We start from the raw sequence: 20,848 nt of genomic DNA on the forward strand, positions 1-20,848 counted from the left end.
TTATTTTATATGGTCTATTTTTATTTATTTATTTATTTTTAAAGATTTATTTATTTATTTGCCAGAGAGAGAGAGAGAGGGAGAGTACAAGCAGGGGGAGTGGCAGGCAGAGGGAGAAGCAGGCTCCTCGCTAAGCAAGGAGCCCGATGTGGGACTCGTTCCCAGGACCCTGAGATTATGACCTGAGCCAAAGGCAGACACTTAACCATCTGAGCCACCCAGGTGCCCCTATATGGTCTATTTTTAAATGTAAGAGGTGTACTTGAAGAAAATGTGTGTTCTGTTTGTTGGGTGTGAAACTTTCTATATGTACATATACACATATAGTTGTGTGTTTGTGATGGCTGTATCTTTATGTTCTATTGTTGTTCTTGTTCACCAGTATGTAACACCTTGATTTTTTCTTTTTTCTTTTCCCTAAAATCCTATCTAGTCAGATAAGATTAGTACTCTAGTTTTCTTTTGGTTCCCATGTGCCTGGTGAATCTTTTCCTTTTATTTTCAAATTTTCTATGTCTTTTTTTTTTTTTAAGATTTTATTTATTTGACAGAGAGAGAGAGAGACAGCTAGAGAGGGAACACAAGCAGGGTGAGTGGGAGAGGGAGAAGCAGGCTCCCGGCCGAGCAGGGAGCCCGATGCGGGGCTCGATCCCAGGACCCTGGGATCATGACCTGAGCCGAAGGCAGACGCTTAACGACTGAGCCACCCAGGCGCCCCAAATTTTCTATGTCTTTTTAAACATCTCTCTCTTGTAGCTGACATACTGTTTTTTAAATCCAATCTGACTCTGCCATTTAATTGAAGAAATTCATCCACTTACATTTATTGTGGCCACTCTTAAAGATTTACTTCTGCCATCTTGTTTCACATCTTCTAATATACTTTCTTTTTTTCTGTTTTCTTGCTTTCCACTGCAGGGATCATGTTTTCTTGTGCTGGTTTAAATGTTAAATCACTTAACAAATTGTCTAAAAGTGAATTCACCATTACTAGTTATATGTCCACAGGCAAATCTTGCCTGTGCTCTCGTTTATAAAATGAGAATAAAAAAGAATATGATTATTGTGGGAATTAAATGAGTTAACATATGTAAAATTCTCAGAATAGCACCTGGGAAGAATAAAGTTCTAGGTAAGTGATTACTGTCATATGATAGCTGCTTTTAAGACTCATAGCTGTGTTATTTCACCCTGTTGACTTCTGAAATATTAGTATTTGTATCTTCTCCCAATAACACAAATATTCAACTTCTCATGTTCTTCCATCTAACATGTTGTCATTATCCAGTTTTGGTCTGAATTGTTACGGATTTTCCTTCCTTCCCTCCCTCCCTCCCTTCCTTCCCCCCTCCCTCCCTTCCTTTCTCTTGTTTTGTCCTTCCTTCTCTTTTTATTAGTAAAATAGACTTCACCAACAATTCTTGTTCCTTTTCAGGTGAACTGTTTCTCTCTGGGGCTTTTAAAATTTCTTTCATTGTCTTTAATATTGTATCTAAATGTGGGTTTTTCCCTTCTCTCCTATTTGGCTTTTTCTGAGCCCTTTTAATAAAGACCTCAGACTGTATCCTTTGATTTAGTGACATTTACTTCCATTATTTCTTAAAATAGTTTTTGCATTCCTAATATTTCTCTCTTCTAAGGCTCATTATTACCTAGATGTTGGCACTCTGACACACATCCTCCATAATGCTTTTCTTTTACATTTGCAATCTCTTTTTCTGATGCCTTCTGGAGAAGTCCTTAATCTTATCTTCAAATGCGTTTATTTTAAAGCTCTATCTATCCCCAATCCTTCCTCAAAGGAGGATAGAAGCAGTATCAAGTAAGAACAAAATATAGCAAAAAGCACTAATTGGAGACATTATGTGTGAAAAAGGAAATAAAGAACACATAGGGGTTCTTAGTACCTTGACAAAAATGGTTTGGAGTAATGGGAATAAAGCTTGATTGGATAGTTTAAGAAGGAAAGGTGGGTATAAAGAGGGGATGAAGTGAGTATAGATAACACCTTTTAAAGATTTTTTTTGCTCTGAAGGGTGCAAAAAATGGAATGGTTGGGTCTGGGAGGGTTTTAAAATGGGAGATTAAAAATGGGAGGTATGCACTCAAGTTTGAACAAGCCAATAGAGCCAAAATGACTCAGGAACGTGGGGTTAAATGCAGGAGTCTTTTGAGTAGTAGAAGGAATGAATGCTGATCACAACTAGATAAAATAGCTAGAGGAAGAGATGGTTTGTGTTAGAATAAGAAGTTATAAAGATACGGATGTCTCCAAATCTATTGTTAATAGATTTGGGAGGGTGAGAAAGTTTCCTTACTGTTTCCATTTTCTCAGTGAAAAAGGAAACAACCTGAGAGCAAGAAAGAGGGAGGACTGAAGGTCTGAGAGGAGAAGGTGTGAAATGTTTGTTGAGAGATTGTGAATTGACCAGGAAAATGTGTACAGATCCTCACACAGTGCTGTGGGCCCTTGATTTTCAGGGCCTTAAGTTTCAAGTGAAAAGAGTCCGCATGGTTGGTTTTTTCTCTAGTCCCGTTCAGCTGCTTAGGTACAGATGCAGCGTAGTTGGAATAGTTGGATAGAAACAAGATTTGAGTTTTCAGTTTAGAGGGATAAGAGAATTTAGGGTATATGCAAAGAAAATGATGCCTATGCTAGATAAAAAGGAAAGCGAGGGACTTCTAGACAAAGGATAGGTGAGAGAATCGATTGTCTGGAGATCCTGGGAGAGTCAAAGAATTGTTAGGCTAGGCATGACAGAGTGACCCAGAAAGGGGGGTAAGTAGCATGCTGGAAGTTGAGATTTTTGGAAGTAATGATAAGATCTAGAGCAGTGTTTTCAAACCATAGGTTGAGTCCCATTAGTAGGTCATGAAATCAGTTTGGTGGATCAGTTTCTAAATTAGCATTTTAAATCTGGTGACACATTAGAATCACCTAGAGAACCTAAAACTAAACAAACAAACAAAACCAAAATGTCACACCTAACCCCCAGAGATTCTTATTTGGACTAGTGTAGGGCTCAGAAATCAGTTTTTCATTAAAATTGTCCAGGTAACTCTAATGTGCAGGACTGGTCAATAACCACTGTTCTAAGAAGATACATAAAAAAGACTGATGATAGAACTAATGGTAGAAAGTAAGTCAGGTGCTAAAATCTTCTAAGAACTGGGGAGAGCCTGTTTAATCATTTTGTAGATGGATTTCAAACAACCTTTGACTTCATTTCTTATATTTGAACTACCTAGAAATAAATCAAAGTCAGTAAAAAAAAAAAGTACCTGGTACATAAGCACAGCAATTTCCCCATATCCTATCATGATAAAGTTTGATTTGAATTAATTATACTTAACTTTAGAATTAAGAATATTGCTAAAATTTAAGAAAAAACTATTTGTAAGAAAGAGAAAATAAATTGACTGGAAAGTTTATTGGAAAATCTATATCAAGCATAATTTAAAATTACTTGAAACAAAAACATCTATAAAAGGTCAGAACATTCGGTATTTTAGGATAAAACTAATTTATTTTTTATTTTTTTTTTTAAAGATTTTATTTATTTATTTGACAGAGAGAGACACAGCAAGAGAGGGAACACAAGCGGGGGGAGTGGGAGAGGGAGAAGCAGGCTTCCCGCGGAGCAGGAAGCCCAATGCGGGGCTTGATCCCAGGACGCTGGGATCATGACCAGAACCGAAGGCAGACACTTAACGATTGAGCCACCCAGGCGTCCCAGGATAAAAATAATTTAGAAAAATTGTAACATGGTTAAGAAAATAACAATTAAAGCTATACATTTTTAAATTATGGAAAACATTAAAAATATTAACACAGTATGTCTTGCTGTTGCTTGGGGGGAAAAGGTGGGGACAGATATTTTTTATTTATTTACATATATTTATTAAAAGATTTTTCCATATGACATTGCAAATAGTCCCATTTCTCTTGTATTTTGCTACATAATATATGAATTCACACAAAGAAGGTGGAATACATAAAATTACAAAGATGGTAGAAAAGTAAACCACATCACAACCAAATATACAGTGAATTATTGCAAAGAGCATAACCCGAACATATAAGGCATATTAGTTTTGGAAAAACAACAGTGCCCACCCCCAGGTACACACAAACACACACACACAAACTCCACTGTAGTAAAGCACAAGAGGAAACAAAACGTATCATAAATAACTGCTCTTCAACTTTCCTATGTTAGTTCTTAAGTTCTTTTTCAATCATAATGAAATCTACAGAGAACAGAATTTTCTTCAAATGTGTATGGTTCAAACACGATTAGTTTTTGTATCTGACATTCTATTTTGTACTTCTGTTCTTCTATTGATGTATGTATATATTTAAATTCCTTAAAATTACAACTTTGAAAATTAATTGTAAAAAGTTGTTTTCTATTTAACATGCCACAGTTCAGTGTTTACTACTATTCTGCAAGACTCATAAATCACAACACACAGGTTTAGAAGCAAAAAACTGCTATTACTGAATGTATATTGGCATTTTAACAGAATACTATATTTACTCCATATACTTTTATACTCTGAGATTTTCAATTAATACAGGGAGAAATTTTATTTACTGAAAAAGTGTCCCAAATTTCTGTTCTACTGTCTTACAAAATTCTGAATGCAGCTTTTAGTTTGATTTTGATAGAATCTGTATTATATGAAAAGTCCATGTGATAACCAAAATAATATACTGTATATAATATATAAATGCATCTTTTCCATCACAGTTCTTCAAGTGAGCAATAACAAACTACATATGGTAATCATTATTTTATCAAGACCTCTACTATTTTAAGAATAGACCTGAATATATTACCCTTGATGACAGACAACATACTGGTGAATAATTTTACATTTAGAAGAAAAAAGTTAAGTGAGAGAGCATAGCATCAAAGTTGATAATCCTTATGTGAATGCATTAAAGATATAGGTTATAAACACAGGCATGAAAACTAAAAACACTTTGTTAGAAGTACTGTAAGAATATTTATATACACATTATGAAAAAGATTATTAAAGCATAATGTGAACAATACATTATATTAATTCACAGTATAAACACACACTTTGAGGAGTAATTTAAGTCAGGAATAGTATAAATACAGATAGAACATTAGCACTATTAATACATATTTTGTTCTGTCATATATATAAAAATATACACATAGATATGGCTCTTTTAAACCAAATTTTTTACATAAATATTCACTGATCTAAATAAAAGTTGACAGAGGTAGAATTTGTGTCAATGTTCATGATTTTCAGGAACAAGTACTTCAAATATTTCATTACTGTTCCGTCCTTTAAAAAATCCATATAGCTAACTCATTGATAGCCATCATTCTGAAAAAGAGCGGACAAGAAAGGTGAGTTAAGAGAAAAACGACAAACAAAATTACTTAGAACATTCACAAAAAACTGAGATTGTTTTCAGTTTTAACTGAAATTGTAGTCTCCAATAAAGCCTTTGCCCATAATCAAGTTATTAATAGCTCAGAAGTACTGCTCTACACTTCAAAAAGATATTCCCCTCAAACCACCAAAGTACATCAAAGTATATGAGGACTAAATGAATAGTGAAAAGAAAGGGATAACACAGCATGTTGAGAAAAATCACTCAAACTGAGGAACAATATGACATTTAGGATAATATACAAGTACTGTAAATTGTGTTGAGTCTTAAAACAGCATAGTATGGATAGTCAAATATTTTTTCAAATATTTTAACCTTATGTGCTATTTAATCAGCCTCCCAGTTAAAACACACACACACACAAACACACACACACAAATATGAAAAATTCTACAATGGAAACACTGAGAAAGTAATCTAAGTAAATCATGGAATATTCATGTGATGAACTCTTACATAATGATTTTAAAATGGCATTTTTGAAAATACTTTCAGTGGTAAGAATAGATGCTCTCGGGACGCCTGGGTGGCTCAGTTGGTTAAGCGACTGCCTTCGGCTCAGGTCATGATCCTGGAGTCCCGGGATCGAGTTCCACATTGGGCTCCCTGCTCGGCAGGGAGTCTGCTTCTTCCTCTGACCCTCCCCCCTCTCATGCTCTCTCTCTCTCATTCTTTCTCTCAAATAAATAAATAAAAATATTAAAAAAAAAAAAAAAGAACAGATGCTCTCAACAATTTATTAAGGGGGAAAACCCCAAAGAACAAAACAAAACAAAAAATAGGATAAAAACTATTTCGAGTATGATCTCTATTAGAATTATATGTCTATGAATGTGTGTATTTATTACACATCAAACACACGAAGAAAGTATATACCAAAATGATAATTGCTAATTTCTCTGGGTTGTAGGATTAAAAGTGATTTTGATTTGTACATCCATTTTCACAACAGCCAAAAGACAGAAGCAACTTAATATCTATCAACTCACGAATGGATAAACAAAACGTGGTGTATTCATACAACAGAATATTGTTCAGCCTCAAAAAAGACGGAAATTCTGACACATGCTCCAACTTGGATGAACCCTGAAAACGCTGTAAGTCACAAAAAGGACAAATACTGTATGATTCCAATTATATGAGGTAAACAGAGTAGTCAAATTCATAGAGACAGAAATTTGTAATGGTGGTTGCCAGGAGCTGGGGGGGAGGGAAGGATGGGGAGTTAGTGTTTAATGGGTAAAGAGTTTCAGTTGAAGAAGATAAAAAAGTTCTGGAGATGGACAGTGGACATTATTTTTGCATAATAATGTGAATGTACTAATTGCCAGAGAAATGCACACTTAAAAATGGTTAGAATGATACATTTGATGTTATATATATTTTATAACAATAAAAAAATGTTAAAAAAAGTGATTTTGTTTCCTTCTTTATATTTTTGTATTTTATGTTTTCTCAGTGGGGATATATTATTTAAACACAGAATTACCATATGACCCAGAAACTCTATTCTTAGGTACTCCCAAAAGATTTGAAAACAGGAACTAAAACAGATACCATACACCAATGTTCATAGCAGCATTATTCACAATAGCGAGGAGGTGAAAACAATCCAGGTGTCCATCAACTGATGAGTAGATAAACAAAATGTGGCACAAACACACAAAGGAATATTATTCAACCATAAAAAAGAATCAAGTTCTGACACACACTACAATATAGATGAACCTTGAAAACATGATCCTAAGTGAAACAAGCCCAACACAAAAGGACAAATATAGTATGATTTCACTTACATGAAAATCCAGAATAGGCAAATTCATAGAAAAGTAGATTACAGATTTCCAGGGCCTAGGGAGGTAAAGTCAGGCGACTGGAGAGTTATTGCCTAATGGATATAGAGTTTCTGGTTGGGGTGATGAAAAAGTTTTGGAAATAGTGGTTTTGGCTGTACAACATTGTGAATTTAATGCCACTGAGTTGTACACTTTCAAAATAGTTAAGATGGCAAAATTCACGTTATATATATTTTATCACAATTAAAAAGTTTTGGGATGCCTGGCTGGCTCAGTCGGTGGAACAGGTTACTCTCGATCTCGGGGTTGTGAGTTTGAGCCCCATGTTGGGTGTAGATATTACTTAAAAATAAAAAATCTTTAAAGCAAAACAAAACAGGGGTGCCTGGGTGGCTCAGTTGTTAAGTGTCTGCCTTCGGCTCAGGTCATGATCCCAGGGTCCTGGGATCAAGCCCTGCATTGGGCTCCCTGCTCAGCAGGAAGCCTGCTTCTCCCTCTCCCACTCCCCCTGCTTGTGTTCCCTCTCTCGCCATGTCTCTCTCTGTCAAATAAATAAATAAAATCTTTAAAAAAAACAAAAACAAAAACAAAACAAAAAGTTTTCTAATTCAGCTTTAGAGATTGCTGAAATCCAGTATGTTCTATATCAGTGGTTCTTAAAGTAGAATCTGGGGATCTCTGGGAGTCCCCAAGACCCTTTTGGGGTGTCTTATAAGGTAAAGCCTATTTTCATAAAACTAAAGATTTGTTTTTTCACTCTACTATCTCACGGGTGTACAGCGGAATTTTCTAGAGGCCACAGGATGTGAAAGGCCAGGTAGTAAATATTTTAGATTTGTGGGCCATGGGGTCTCCATTACAACTACTCAATTCAGTCACTGTAGAAAAGCAGTCTTACACGATATATAAACAGCTGTGGCTATGCTCCAATAAAGCTAAATTTACAAAAATAGGCAGTGGAGTACAGTTGGCTCACAGACCTTAGCTTACCAATCCCTGATCTAATATGTAGCTGTGAATCTAGTATGAGAAAATGTATACGTCACAGCTGTTACAAGGCTTTTATAAGGAGAAGCTGAACCTCCATCTAATCACATTCAAATTAATACAGCAAAGCTTTGAAGTTCTGAGGACACAGTGTTTGCAGCCAGCATCGAGAAGTGATCTTCAAAGTGAAAAGAGGAAAATACACGTTCTAATCAAACAAACAAACAAACACAAAAGCAAAAGCACAGCAATCAGGCATTATTTAAACCTAGGTCTTACAGGGGTGTGTGGGTGGCTCAGTCGTTAAGCATCTGCCTTCAGCTCAGGTCATGATCCCAGAATCCTGGGATCAAGCCCCACAGTGAGCCCCACAATGAGCCCCACATCGGGCTCCCCACTCGGCGGGAAGCCTGCTTCTCCCTCTCCCACTCCCTCTGCTTGTGTTCCTGCTCTTGCTATCTCTCAGTCAAATAAATAAATAAATAAAATCTTAAAAAAAAAAACAGGGGCGCCTGGGTGGCTCAGTCATTAAGCGTCTGCCTTTGGCTCAGGTCATGATCCCAGGGTTCTGGGATTGAGCCCCACACCGGGCTCCCTGCTCCGCGGGAAGCCTGCTTCTCCCTCTCCCACTCCCCCCTGCTTGTGTTCCCTCTCTTGCTGTGACTCTCTCTGTCAAATAAATAAATAAAATCTTTAAAAAAAAAAAAACAACAACAAACCTAGGCCCTACAAATACCAATAAACCCTGGGGGCATCAGTATGTTAAAGCACAGCACATAATTAATGTACATAATGAGGATTCTGAGTCATTGAAGAAATGCTTAATTATCTTCTATATACTTCTATTTAAAAAAAGACGAAGAAATGCATATTTTTTAAAAAGACTGACTTTACTCTTTTGGTCAGGGAGCTTGCATTTTTCACAGTCACCTACCTTTCAAGCCCTGGGTCTGACATACTTCTTTCCCATTCATTCCCATCTCCAATGAATCAGCACATCCCTTTGGCCCTTCCTCTGTCAAATGTATCCTAGCTCTTTACAACCACTTTGCTATAGCTACTTAAGTTTGAACATCTGCATGTCCAGTGACCAAACAACCTCAGTCCTGAGTGCATACCCAAAGGAAATGCACATGTCTGTTCACCTACAGGTACTAGAATGTTCATCGTAACTCTGTAAGAGCCCAAACTGGAAATTACCAGAAGCCCATCAACAATGGAATGAGTACACACAATGCAGCAACAAGACTGAACAGCCTACAAATACACACAACGGTATGAATGAATCTCACAAATATACTGTGGAAGAAAAGAAGCCAGAAATGTATGATTTCATTTAAAAAATGTCCAAAAACAGGCAAAAGAAATCTGTTTTTAATAGACAGGACAGTTACTTCTGGAGCAGGGCTTACGACCAGGAGAGAGCCCGAGAGAGATTTTGTTTCTTGGTCTGGGTGTAGGTTATACATAGGTGTGTTCTATTTGTGAAAACTCATTGAGCTGTATACTAGGATATGGCACTTTTCTGTATATATATTACAATTTGTTTTTTAAAATCTGTCCTAGCTTTCAATATTATTATACAGATCCTGAGCTGAGTATACTGTTCATTTCATACCTCTTTCTGGTCTCCCTCTGATTTCCACCCTCCCCAATATGGCCCAAATATGAAGTTGATCCACCAGGAGCAGTTCTTTCATCTTAATCCCTCCCTTGTGTTCATCCTATACACAGAAGGACCTTCAATGGCTCCCCTTGACTCACAGAATCAAGACTACATAGAATCTCTAATTTTGCCTCACATTCAATATAGCCTGTATGTTCCACTCTACCTTCCATGCCTTCTTCCATCATTTTCCAACCTGCCAATCCTGTCAGATTGAGTCTACTGTGACATGTGCATTCCTATTTTTACATCTTTGTCTACACTTCTACCACCTATTATTTGTACCTTGAATTTGGCACTTCATCAAATGTGGTATCTCATACTGTCATTTAGTGTTCTGTTGTGGATGTCTTCTCTTTTTTAAAATGAGGTATAATTTACATACAATAAAAGCATGAACTAATGTTCAGGTCACTGAGTTTTTACAATCATATATACCCATGTAATCATCACCAAAATACAGAACATTCCATTACCTCATAAAGTTCCCGACCACCTTTTCTTTTTTTTTTTTAAAGATTTATTTATTTGTTTGACAGAGAGAGAGCGAGAGAGGGAACACAAGCACGGGGAGTGGGAGAGGGAGAAGCAGGCCTCCCGCCGAGCAGGGAGCCCGATGTGGGGCTCGATCCCAGGACCCTGGGATCATGACCTGAGCTGAAGGCAGATGCTTAACGACTGAGCCACCCAGGTGCCCCTCCTGACTACCTTGTAGGCAATTTCCCCTCCCCCCATGCGGAAAACTACTTTCTGAATTTTTATAACTACGGATTAGTTTTGCCTGTCCTTGGTGTTACATACATACCTTCTGATAATTAACAGTTTATATGTTCAGGAGAATGTAAAGGAGACCTCAGAGTAGAACAAAGGGGTGGTGTGGGAAGACCATGGCGACGCATCTCTTGGATTGCTCGTTCTCTGTCAGTAAAAAACAAATAAGAGATTATACCAAAAAGTGAAATACAAATATAAGCTGCTGTAATTGTTACTGGGTGATTAAATAGCTTCTCAATTAATTAATGTGTATTTCTACTAAATTTAAATCCTATGTCCTTATATAATTTTTAAGTACTGAATAAAAGATTTCAATTAAAGGAATATGTACCATAAGAAATTGTTCAAAGCCTCCCTGAATAGAGATTTTCAAAGTTGGCTGGTTCCCTCCTCTACCCCACCCCACTTCCTTTCCCACCTCCTCTTGCACATAAGCCTAGCCTCCTTCCTAACAACTCCCAAACTTTCAGAAGTGAAATCACTATTTTCTCTGTTATGGTCTCCTTCCCTGTGTCTGAGTCAGCCCCACAAAGCATGGTGACTCTGTTGCTCCCTCTTTTGTGGGCTATTTTGTCTCTGGCCTAGACTTTCTGCCTTATGTTCTTCAGTATCCAGGATTTCTACCTAGTTGGGTGTTTCACAAACTTTTTTTCATTATTATCCCCCTAAAGAAACTTTTTAAGACATTCCCTCCTCCCGGGACGCCTGGGTGGCTCAGTTGGTTAAGCGTCTGCCTTCGGCTCAGGTCATGATCCCAGGGTCCTGGGATCGAATCCCACATCGGGCTCCTTGCTGAGCAAGGAGCCTGCTTCTCCCTCTGCCTGCCTCTGTCTCTCTCTCTCTGATAAATAAAGAAAATCTTTAAAAAAAAAAAAAAAAAGATATTCCCTCCTCCCAAATTAGCTATCTCTCCCCCTGAAATTTTAATACATAGATACGCTATTTATGTACAGAAGCCCTTTAGAGGGCTATAAATCATTGTAATACCTAAAGTTTTTTTTTGCCACTCTATTCCCCCAAGAACCAATATTGTTCCCTGGGTGGTGTAAGAATGTATAATCTAGTTGGATGGTAAGGAAAAGGAGACATGGTCATGTCAGCCAAGGTTTCTTTGGGGACCAGGGGCAATGGAAAAAGAAGAATTAATGGGGCCTTATAACCCTAGGCAAAAGAGGGCTTGATTTAGGGCCCTTGGATTTAAGAAAATTTAAATCATCATTAGGAAATGGAAATCATCATGTATGTACAGTTTAGCACACTGAGAAACTAAATCTTCCCAATTATGAGAAATTAATAACACTGCTTTTATGACACTGATGCATTTCTTCACTACTCAGGCTTCATTTCTCTTTAAAATCATAAATATTTCCTAGCAAATTCTGTCTATGCTCCAAATAGCATATCACTCAAAGTTCTGATGCCAATAGATAATAAGAGAACTCAAAAAATTGACCTGATAAGCAATTTTACCAACTATTTGAGAATGAAATCTCAGGAATGTTGATGTCTATGGTATTAACATAGCAAGAAAGGGTAATGGAGGGGTGCCTAGGTGGCTCAGTCATTAAGCATCTGCCTTCAGCTCAGGTCATGATCCCAGGGTCCTAGGATCGAGTCCCGCATTGGGCAATTTGTTCCATGGGAAGCCTGCTTCTCCCTCCCCAACTCCCCCTGCTTGTGTTCCCTCTCTCGCTGTGTCTCTCTCTGTCAAATAAATAAATAAAATCTTAAAAAAAAAAAAAGAGTAATGGAAGAAAAGTAACTTAAGTGATCTGCAAACTAGATTTTGATTTTAGCTGTGAAAGCAGGTCTCATTTCTCTTTGTAACACTTGGGGATTCAAATTTTCAATATAATAAAGCAAATGAACTGGAATATAAGAGAGTATGAAAATTACTAAGCTATAGGGAATACACTGTATATAAGAGTATGGGATATAAAATTAGATCTGCCTTTCCTTCATTTTAATTAGTTATAATTAATTAATTTTTAAGTAGACTCCACATCCAGCATGGAGCCCAATGCAGGGCTTGAACTCGTAACACTGAGATCAAGATCTGAGCTGAGATCAAGAGTCAGATGCTTAACCGATTGAGCCACCCAGGTGCCCATTAAATTTGTATTTATTTTTTTAATTCAAGTATAATTAACATACATGTTAGTTTCAGGTATACAAGATCTACCTTGATTTTAGTTTTGGTTCTACCATTTACTATTTGTGTGACTTTGGTTTCCTCTAATATAGGCATAAAAATAGATTATTGGTATATGGTATCTGGCACATATTTATCAATTTTTTTTTTTTTTAAGATTTTATTTACTTATTTGTCAGAGAGAGAGAGCACAAGCAGGGGAAGCGACAGGCAGAGGGAGAAGCAGGCTCCCTGCTGAGCATGGAGCCCGATGTGGGACTTGATCCCAGGACCCTGGAATCATGACCTGAGCCAAAGGCAGACACTTAACCGACTGAACCACTCAGGTGTCCCTTATCAATTGTTCTTATGATCATCATCACTTTTGTTGATCTATATTTAGAGTTTCCTATTGGACCATATTGTTTTGGGTTCTTGTAGAATCCTTACTACCTTGCTGATTCCCTACCTATACTCTTTCAAATAATGCCCTAATATGGTCCTGAGAAATGCTATAGAAAACATTGAGACAACACCTGCTACTTTATTTACTATAAGGATATTATCTTCCACAACACTTGTTGCCTTTTTAGGAAGAAATATCAGAAGAAATTTACTTTTGTATAAATGCTAAAAGGAAGCTTTTTTTTTTTTTAAGATTTTATTTATTTGACAGAGAGAGACACAGCGAGAGAGGGAACACAAGCAGGGGGAGTGGGAGAGGGAGAAGCAGGCTTCCCGCGGAGCAGGGAGCCCGATGCGGGGCTTGATCCCAGGACCCCGAGATCATGACCTGAGCCGAAGGCAGACGCCCAACGACTGAGCCACCCAGGCGCCTGGAAGTTGTCTCTTTTTAAGCTATATTAAATCCTTTTTGAAATAGGATAGGGAATAAATAAAAACACTGTCCAGTGCTAAGAATTTTTCTTACCGTTCGTATCTTTCAGTTGAAATCTGCCTTTTCAGAGCATCGTGATCGGTTTGTAATTGTGTCACTTTAGCCCGAAGCATGGTGTTTTCCCGGCCTTGACTAGTTCTTAAAAACAAATTTTAAAAATCAAAGAAATAAATAAATGTGCTGTTTTGTAATCAAGTACTATGGATTTTTGTTTTTGTTATTAATAAATACAAATGGAGGTGATACTTAAGGACAAAAAAAGAAAAGAACAAGACTTTTTAACACAAATTTTCTCAACTTCAGGAGCTTATTTTTTTCAGGGGCTTCTATCACTAAGATTCATCTTATTTATTTAACAAATATTTAAACTGAGCTTCCAGTATGTGCTAGGCACTGCAGCAATGTTGGAAATATAAATTTGAACAAGACATGAATTATAACATCAAGATGTAAAGTATCTTCGTTGACTCTTTCTTAACTCCTGCCTCAGAAATATTTTTTTCTTTTCTTTTTTTTTTTTAAAGATTTTATTTATTTATTTGACAGAGAGAGAGAGCACAAGCAGGCGGAGTGGCAGACAGAGGGAGAAACAGGCTCCCCGCCCAACAGAGAGCCTGATGTGGGGCTTGATCCCAGAACCCTGGGATCATGACCTGAGCCATGCTTAACCGAATGAGCCACCCAGGCGCCCCGAAAAAGAAATATTTCTTAACTTCTTTTAAAACTGTTCCGCTTGTACTATCCGCTCTGGGTTTCTTCCCCTCTTCCATCAAGTATATCCAAACCTGTCCATCTAAAAGACTATCATCAATCTCCTAAAAGGTAATATCACACAGCCTTTTTGAAGTCTTTTTCCTAGTCCATAGCAAGAGACACAGACGGCTCTCCCCATCCTGAAATGCTCTCTCCTTTGCTGACTCCTCTTTGTTCCTCAAATTTAGACATTTTTCTAAAGTTCATTCATTCACTTCCATGGGTGCCATCTCTATGGTGAAGACAGACAAATCTACATTTCCAAACACAATGTCTCTCCTGAACTAAACCCCTGAATTCCAAAAGCAGCCACCACGTAAGTAAGATATTTTGGTTTTGTACCACATTATACACTTCCATCCCCCTCTCCCACCAAAAATTGAAAAATTATTTTTGACAAGCTGTTTTCTTTACATAGGTTGATTTATGGCACTTACAATTTACTTTCTGAAAGGGTTAACTTCTCTTTAAGTAGCTGAATTTCTGTATCCTTCTCGTGGGATGTTAAATGAGAATGAAATTCCTTATCTCTATTTGTAGCCAACAATGATTCAAGGTTTTTAATTGTATGTCTCTCACTTGACAGTTGTTTTTTTAACAGTTCTGCTTCTGATTTTGCATTTTCTAATTCTGCCATGACCTACAGGGAAAACAAAGGAAGATTACTTCAGTAGATTTTTAGACTTATTCTGAAAAATTATTTGCAGAGCTATACACCCATCAGTTATTTGTTTTGGGTACCAGTTAAAGATTTTGAACCATTTCTTTAAGTGTAAGAAAATCATCTTATTTTCAAAATAATTTTTGCTATTTTCAGTAAGAGCTTATTTGCTTATTTGCTACAAGACCTACTCCAGCCCTCAAATAGTTTCCATTCACACTACCTTGTCATTAACATAAAATCCTAAAATGTGGCCCATCTTATCAGCAAGGATAAGCCCTTCTGATCTATTTTGTGTCCTCTGACAACAGTCAAACCAGCACTGGGGTTTCTCAGTACCTGAAAATAAACATACTACTAAATGAATGAAAACTGAAAACACCTATGTTTGAAAACACACACTGGGTTGTTTAAAGTAATGCCTCAGTTTGAGAATGGGAAGTTCCAGCTAACTAGACTTTTAAAATTAACTAAGACTTAAATGCCTTGGGATTTTTTTTTTAAGATTTTATTTATTTATTTGAGAGAGAGCGCGCGAGGAGGTGGGGGCAAAGGGAGAGGGAGAAGCAGACTCCCCGCAGAGCAGGAAGCCAACTTGGGGCTCAATCCCAGGACTCGGAGATCATGACCTGAGCCGAGGGTAGTCACTTAACCGACTCAGCCTCCCAGCACCCCTAAATGTCTTGGGATTTTTATAAGAAAAACTACTCCATTTAGGAAGTAATAAACTGCTCAATCCATCATTTAAATCTTACCTTCAAACGGAGAAAAGAAATGTACTGGGATAGGCTCCTATTCTATAATAAGAAGACTCCTATTTTCCTAAATATCCATCTACTCCAAAATGGAGAGCACCTAGTTTCATCACCATGTTTGCCAGAAAAATCCTGGCGAAGAATCTAGTTGTCAAAATCCTGTAGTCAAAAGTAATTCCTTAAAGGGGAACAAATATATTGGGCAGTGCATGATAAAGTAAAACAATGAGGGGAGGGCTTAATAAAATAATGTGCTACAAAACAAAATCTTTTAAGTTCCTACCCTCTCTAACTCCAGGCTTTTGGAATTCAGTTGTTGGGTCATAATATCTTTGCCTGAATCAAGCTTAATGCAAAGTTCTCTAAGAGACGACAGATCATTCAACACCGCCGCTTTTGCATCTTCTTGATGTCTCAGCTCTTCTTCTAATCTAGACATGGCTTTTGCCATTGATGAGATCTGAGATTCATAAGCATGATGTGCATTTATGTGCTGAAAGTAGAAAAAGAAACCGGTAAAAAGTTGAAATAACCCAATAATCTTAAAGGCTTGAGTCTGTGCAGCCATGACCTCCCTTTATGCAAATATGAGAGCCAATTTTTGCATATTTTAAGATACTCTCAGGAAGCTGCCTGCTATTTAAAGGTAGCCTATTTAATGCTTAACCAAATGAATTGTATATAATTATTAGCCACAGTACCTAAGTACCTCATGTATATATTTGGAAGATGCAAAAATGAAAATTATTGTTTTAGGGTGAACAAGAGGGATCTTTGCAGTTAGGTTAAATTTTATCTTTATAAATTGTTATAATACCTTCTCAAGAAAAAGTAACATATATATAATCACTCCTTAGCTGTCTTTAAATTTTATATTTCAAAATGGAGTTTGCTTTAAAACGAAATACCTGAAGTTGTACTTAAACTTAATTTAACCTAATAGTAATAAACAACTTTATAAGATTTTAATAACTGAAATAATAAAGTTTGAAATACTGATACAGCTTTTTCTAGAATAGTCCACATTTTAAGTTTCTCAATTTAAACTGAGTGATAAATACAAACTGATATAAACTCTACTATAGAGTTTAATAAGACTTCCATACTTGAAAAATAAAATTATTTTAATAGGTAATAATGAAATAAGTTGACATTAAAAATCTAACTGTGCTGTGAAGATTTAATAAATTTCAACAGTTACATAAAAGTAAATATTTGGATTTTCCAAGTTAATTAATTTAAAATCAAAGTTCCCTAAACCTAAATATAAATATGTAAAAGTCAATTTTATATACCACATAAAAACATAAACAATGACATAGAACAAAAAAATTAAAGAACAGTTTCTTCTGAGAATTTTTCTGAAGGTTGAAAGCATTCCTTCAGTTATTATACTCTTAATAGGAAAAGTCAGAGAGAGAGGGTAGTTTCCTAGCACTGCTGCAACCAATCCCTGCAAATTACTGGGTGGTTTTAACAACAGAAATTTCTTGTCACAATTCTGGAGGTTACAAGTCTGAAATTTAGATGTTAGCAGAGCTGGCTTCTTCTGGAGGTTCTAAGAGAGAATCTATTCAATGCCTCTCTCCCAACTTCTGGTGGCTGCTAGCAATCCTTAGTGTTCCTTGCCTTGTAGACACTTCACTCCAGTCTCTGCCTCTGTCTTCATCTGGGGTTCTCCCTTGTATCTTCTGTTCCAGATTTCTCTTACAAAGGACACCAGTCATTGGATTATGGCCTGCCGTAGTCCAGTATGACCTCATCTTACCTTGATTATACTTGCAAAAACCCTATTTCCAAAAAAGGCCACATTCACAGGTGCTGGGGGTTAGGATTTCAACATAACTTAAGGCCCATAATTCTATCCACCCTTTAGCTCCCCAAAATTCATGTCCTTCCTTTGTGCAAAATATAGTCACTCCATGCCAACATTCTAGCATCAATTCTAAGTCCAACATCTCATCCAAGCATCATCTAAATTAGATATGGGTAAAACTCTGAGTATGGTCCATCCAGGGGCAAAACTACTCTCCTTCCCGAGAGCTGTGACACTGGTAAACAAGTTATTTGCTTCCAAAAACAACAGCGAAACAAGCACAGAATAGACATGCCCACTCTGAAAGGGAGAAAACAGAAGGAATGAAAGGGTTACTAGTCCAAAGTAAGTTTGCAACCAAGCAAGGAGAATTCCATTCAGTTTTAAGGCCTAAGAATAATTATCTGTGCCCTGATGGTCTGCCTTCTGGGCCTGCTAGGGTGGCCCCACCTTCTCAACCCTCAGCTACAGCCCCACCCTCTTGGCCCTCAGGGGCAGTGGCCCTGCACTCTGGAACAAGAAGGCAGTATCCCCTGGGCCTGTGGTGACAACAGCAGCCCTGTCAGCCTTTGAGATACCTACAGAGCCACTCTTCCTTTTTCTCTAAGGAGAACTGGTATTTTTAGTCAAGTAACTCTACTAGCCTGTTTTCTGCTGGTAGGATCCCAGATGTTCAACAGCCTTCCTTCATATTTCACCTTGTTTTTGTCCCTGTTAGTACAAGCTGGCAGTATTTCTCCTGAGATGACTGACTGGCCACGTGAGTCACAGACCTAATGTGTTCACAGAGGAGCTGTGGAGCCACACACTTGGCCCTGTCTCCAGAGCACACTGTCTGGATAGGCTAAGAATTTTCCAAATCATCAAGACCTGGTTCCATTTTTCCTCCTGAATTTTAAGTCTACTATACTTAACATACAGTGTTATATTAGTTTCAGATGTACAATATAGTGACCCAACAATTCTATATACTACTCAATGCTCACCATGATATGTGTACTCGAAATCCCCTTCACCTATTTCACCCCTCCCCCCTCCCACCTCCCCTCTGGTAACCATTAGTTTGTTCTCTAGAGTTAAGAGTCTGTTTCTTGGTTTGTCTCTTTTTTCTTTGTTCATTTGTTTTATTTCTTAAATTCTACATTTGAGTGAAATCATATGGTATTTGTCTTTCTCATTTTGCTTAGCATTATACCCTTTAGATCCATCCATGTTGTAAATGGCAAGAATGAAAAGATTTGTTCTTTGTTACGGCTGAGTAATATTTCATTGTGTGTGCGCGTGTGCGCGTGTGTATATATATATACACACACACACATTGTATATATATGTATATACATACGCCAGATCTGCTCCTCCCCTGCTTGTGCTCGCTCGCTCTCTAATAAAAAAAAAAAAAAAATTCTACTTTCCTTCCAAGAGTAGACCATAATTAATTCAGCCGAGTTCTCTGCCATTTTATAACAAGGATCACCTTTCTTTCGGTGTCCAATAACATGTTCCTCAATTGCATCTCAGACCTCACTAGAAGAAACATTAAGATTTCTGGAAAAATTCTGTTCTTGACAATTTATGTATTTTGTAAATGACAGAAGTTTTGTCAATAGCTCTTCTTTCTTTTTTCTGAGCCCTTACTAGAATCCCTTTTATAATATGCATCTTTCTACCAATAAGTTTTTCAAAGCAATCTAGGCTTTTTCGATCAAGCACCTCAAAATTCTTTCGGCCTGTATCCATTACCAAATTCCAAAGCCACTTTAATATTTTTATGTTTGTTATAATTTTCCTTGAAGAAAAAAGTATGGCTGGGGTGCCTGGGTGGCTCAGTCAGTTAAGCGGCTGCCTTCGGCTCAGGTCATGATCCCAGGGTCCTGGGATTGAGCCCTGCATTGGGCTCCATGCTCAGTGGGAAGCCTGCTTCTCTCTCTCCCATTCCCCCTACTTGTGTTCCCTATCTCACTGTCTCTCTCTCTGTCAAATAAGTAAGTAAAATCTTAAAAAAAAAAAAGGAAAAAAGTATGGCAATTTTTGAAAAAAATCAAACATAAAAAGTTTCACTTCCAGGTATATCCTAAATAACTGAAAGCAAGAACTTGAATAGATATTGTACATTCATGTTCGTAGCAGCATTATTCCTGGTAGCCACAGATGAAAACAAATGAAATGTCCACTAACAGATGAATGGATAAAGAAAATGTGACATATATACACAGTGGAATATTATTCAGCCTTAAAAAGAAATGAAATTTGGACACATGCTACAACATACATGAACCTTGAGGTTAACTGAACCTTAAGCCTAAGTGAAATAAGCCAGTCACAGAAAGACAAATATTGTATGATTCCACTTATATGAGGTACAAAGAACAGTCAGATTCATAGAGAAAGAGTAGGATGCTGGTTGCCAGGGGCTGAGATGGGGAGGGAGGGTGGTGTGAAAGTGAGGAATGGGGAGGAACGGGGAGTTAGTGTTTAATGGGTACAGAGTTTCAGTCAGGAAGATGAAAAAGTTCTGGCGATGGTGGTAACAGCTGTATAACAATGTGAAGTTACTAACTGCCAGAGAACTGTACTCTTAAAAAAACGGTTCAAGTGGTAAATTTGATGCTATGCATATTTTACTACAATTTAAAAAAAAAGTAATGGGGCTCCTAAGCAAATTATCAGAATTGATAAAAGATTACATTGAACTTGATGTTATCAATGCTTAAATCTCACTTCAATAAAGTATCTTTGAATGCTACTGTTTTAGTAAATAATGTCATCACAAGATAAATGAATATATTACCTCCTGAATTTCTTTTTCTAATAGCTCCACCCTTTCTCGAAGGTGTCTCCTCTCTGTGTCAATAGAAAGAAGTTCCAGTCGAACTGAGCTGCTTTCTCCCTCAGCTTGATGGGCTTTGACCTCCCAGTCTTCAGCACGGTTATGAAGCATCTGAAATCTATCTAACAAATCTTGATTTTCCTTTTCCTGGTTTTAAGCAAAATTAAATTGTTTCTAAATTAGTGACTGTCACCCACTGGAATACTCATATCATAAACATATATAGACACTGGGATTTTTGTTTTAATTAGGAAGCATACACTATTAGCATACTAAGTAAGATCTAGGGGGAAATATAAAAATACAGTAGGCAAGATCTCCACTCTCATATCTTAGTATCTAAG

The 20,848-nt window shown here is 37.1% G+C and overlaps 1 protein-coding gene across 9 annotated transcripts in view; it reads right to left on the reverse strand.

Annotated features, from left to right (window-relative positions):
* Positions 1-607: 607 nt before the first annotated feature.
* CEP135 (centrosomal protein 135) overlaps positions 608-20,848 on the reverse strand; it is a 77,140-nt gene continuing 56,899 nt past the window's right edge. For 6 of the 9 annotated variants that reach the window (XR_014143022.1, XR_014143021.1, XR_014143015.1 and 3 more), the window contains 7 exons: positions 20,466-20,651; positions 16,145-16,354; positions 14,883-15,085; positions 13,726-13,830; positions 10,695-10,807; positions 3,707-5,370; positions 610-690 (listed from right to left, as the gene is read on the reverse strand). Coding sequence is in view for 1 of the 9 variants with exons in the window: in XM_081812362.1 (XP_081668488.1) it covers positions 10,705-10,807; positions 13,726-13,830; positions 14,883-15,085; positions 16,145-16,354; positions 20,466-20,651 (807 nt within the window). In the remaining 8 variants the exon portion in view is untranslated. Of the gene's footprint in view, positions 691-3,413; positions 8,402-10,694; positions 10,808-13,725; positions 13,831-14,882; positions 15,086-16,144; positions 16,355-20,465; positions 20,652-20,848 lie in introns of those variants that run through there. The other 3 variants (XR_014143019.1, XR_014143020.1, XM_081812362.1) reach the window with 3 other exon arrangements.

Source organism: Leptonychotes weddellii, chromosome 2 (assembly GCF_054177405.1).
Source record: "Leptonychotes weddellii isolate Sample4059 chromosome 2, ASM5417740v2, whole genome shotgun sequence".
NCBI lineage: Eukaryota > Metazoa > Chordata > Mammalia > Carnivora > Phocidae > Leptonychotes > Leptonychotes weddellii.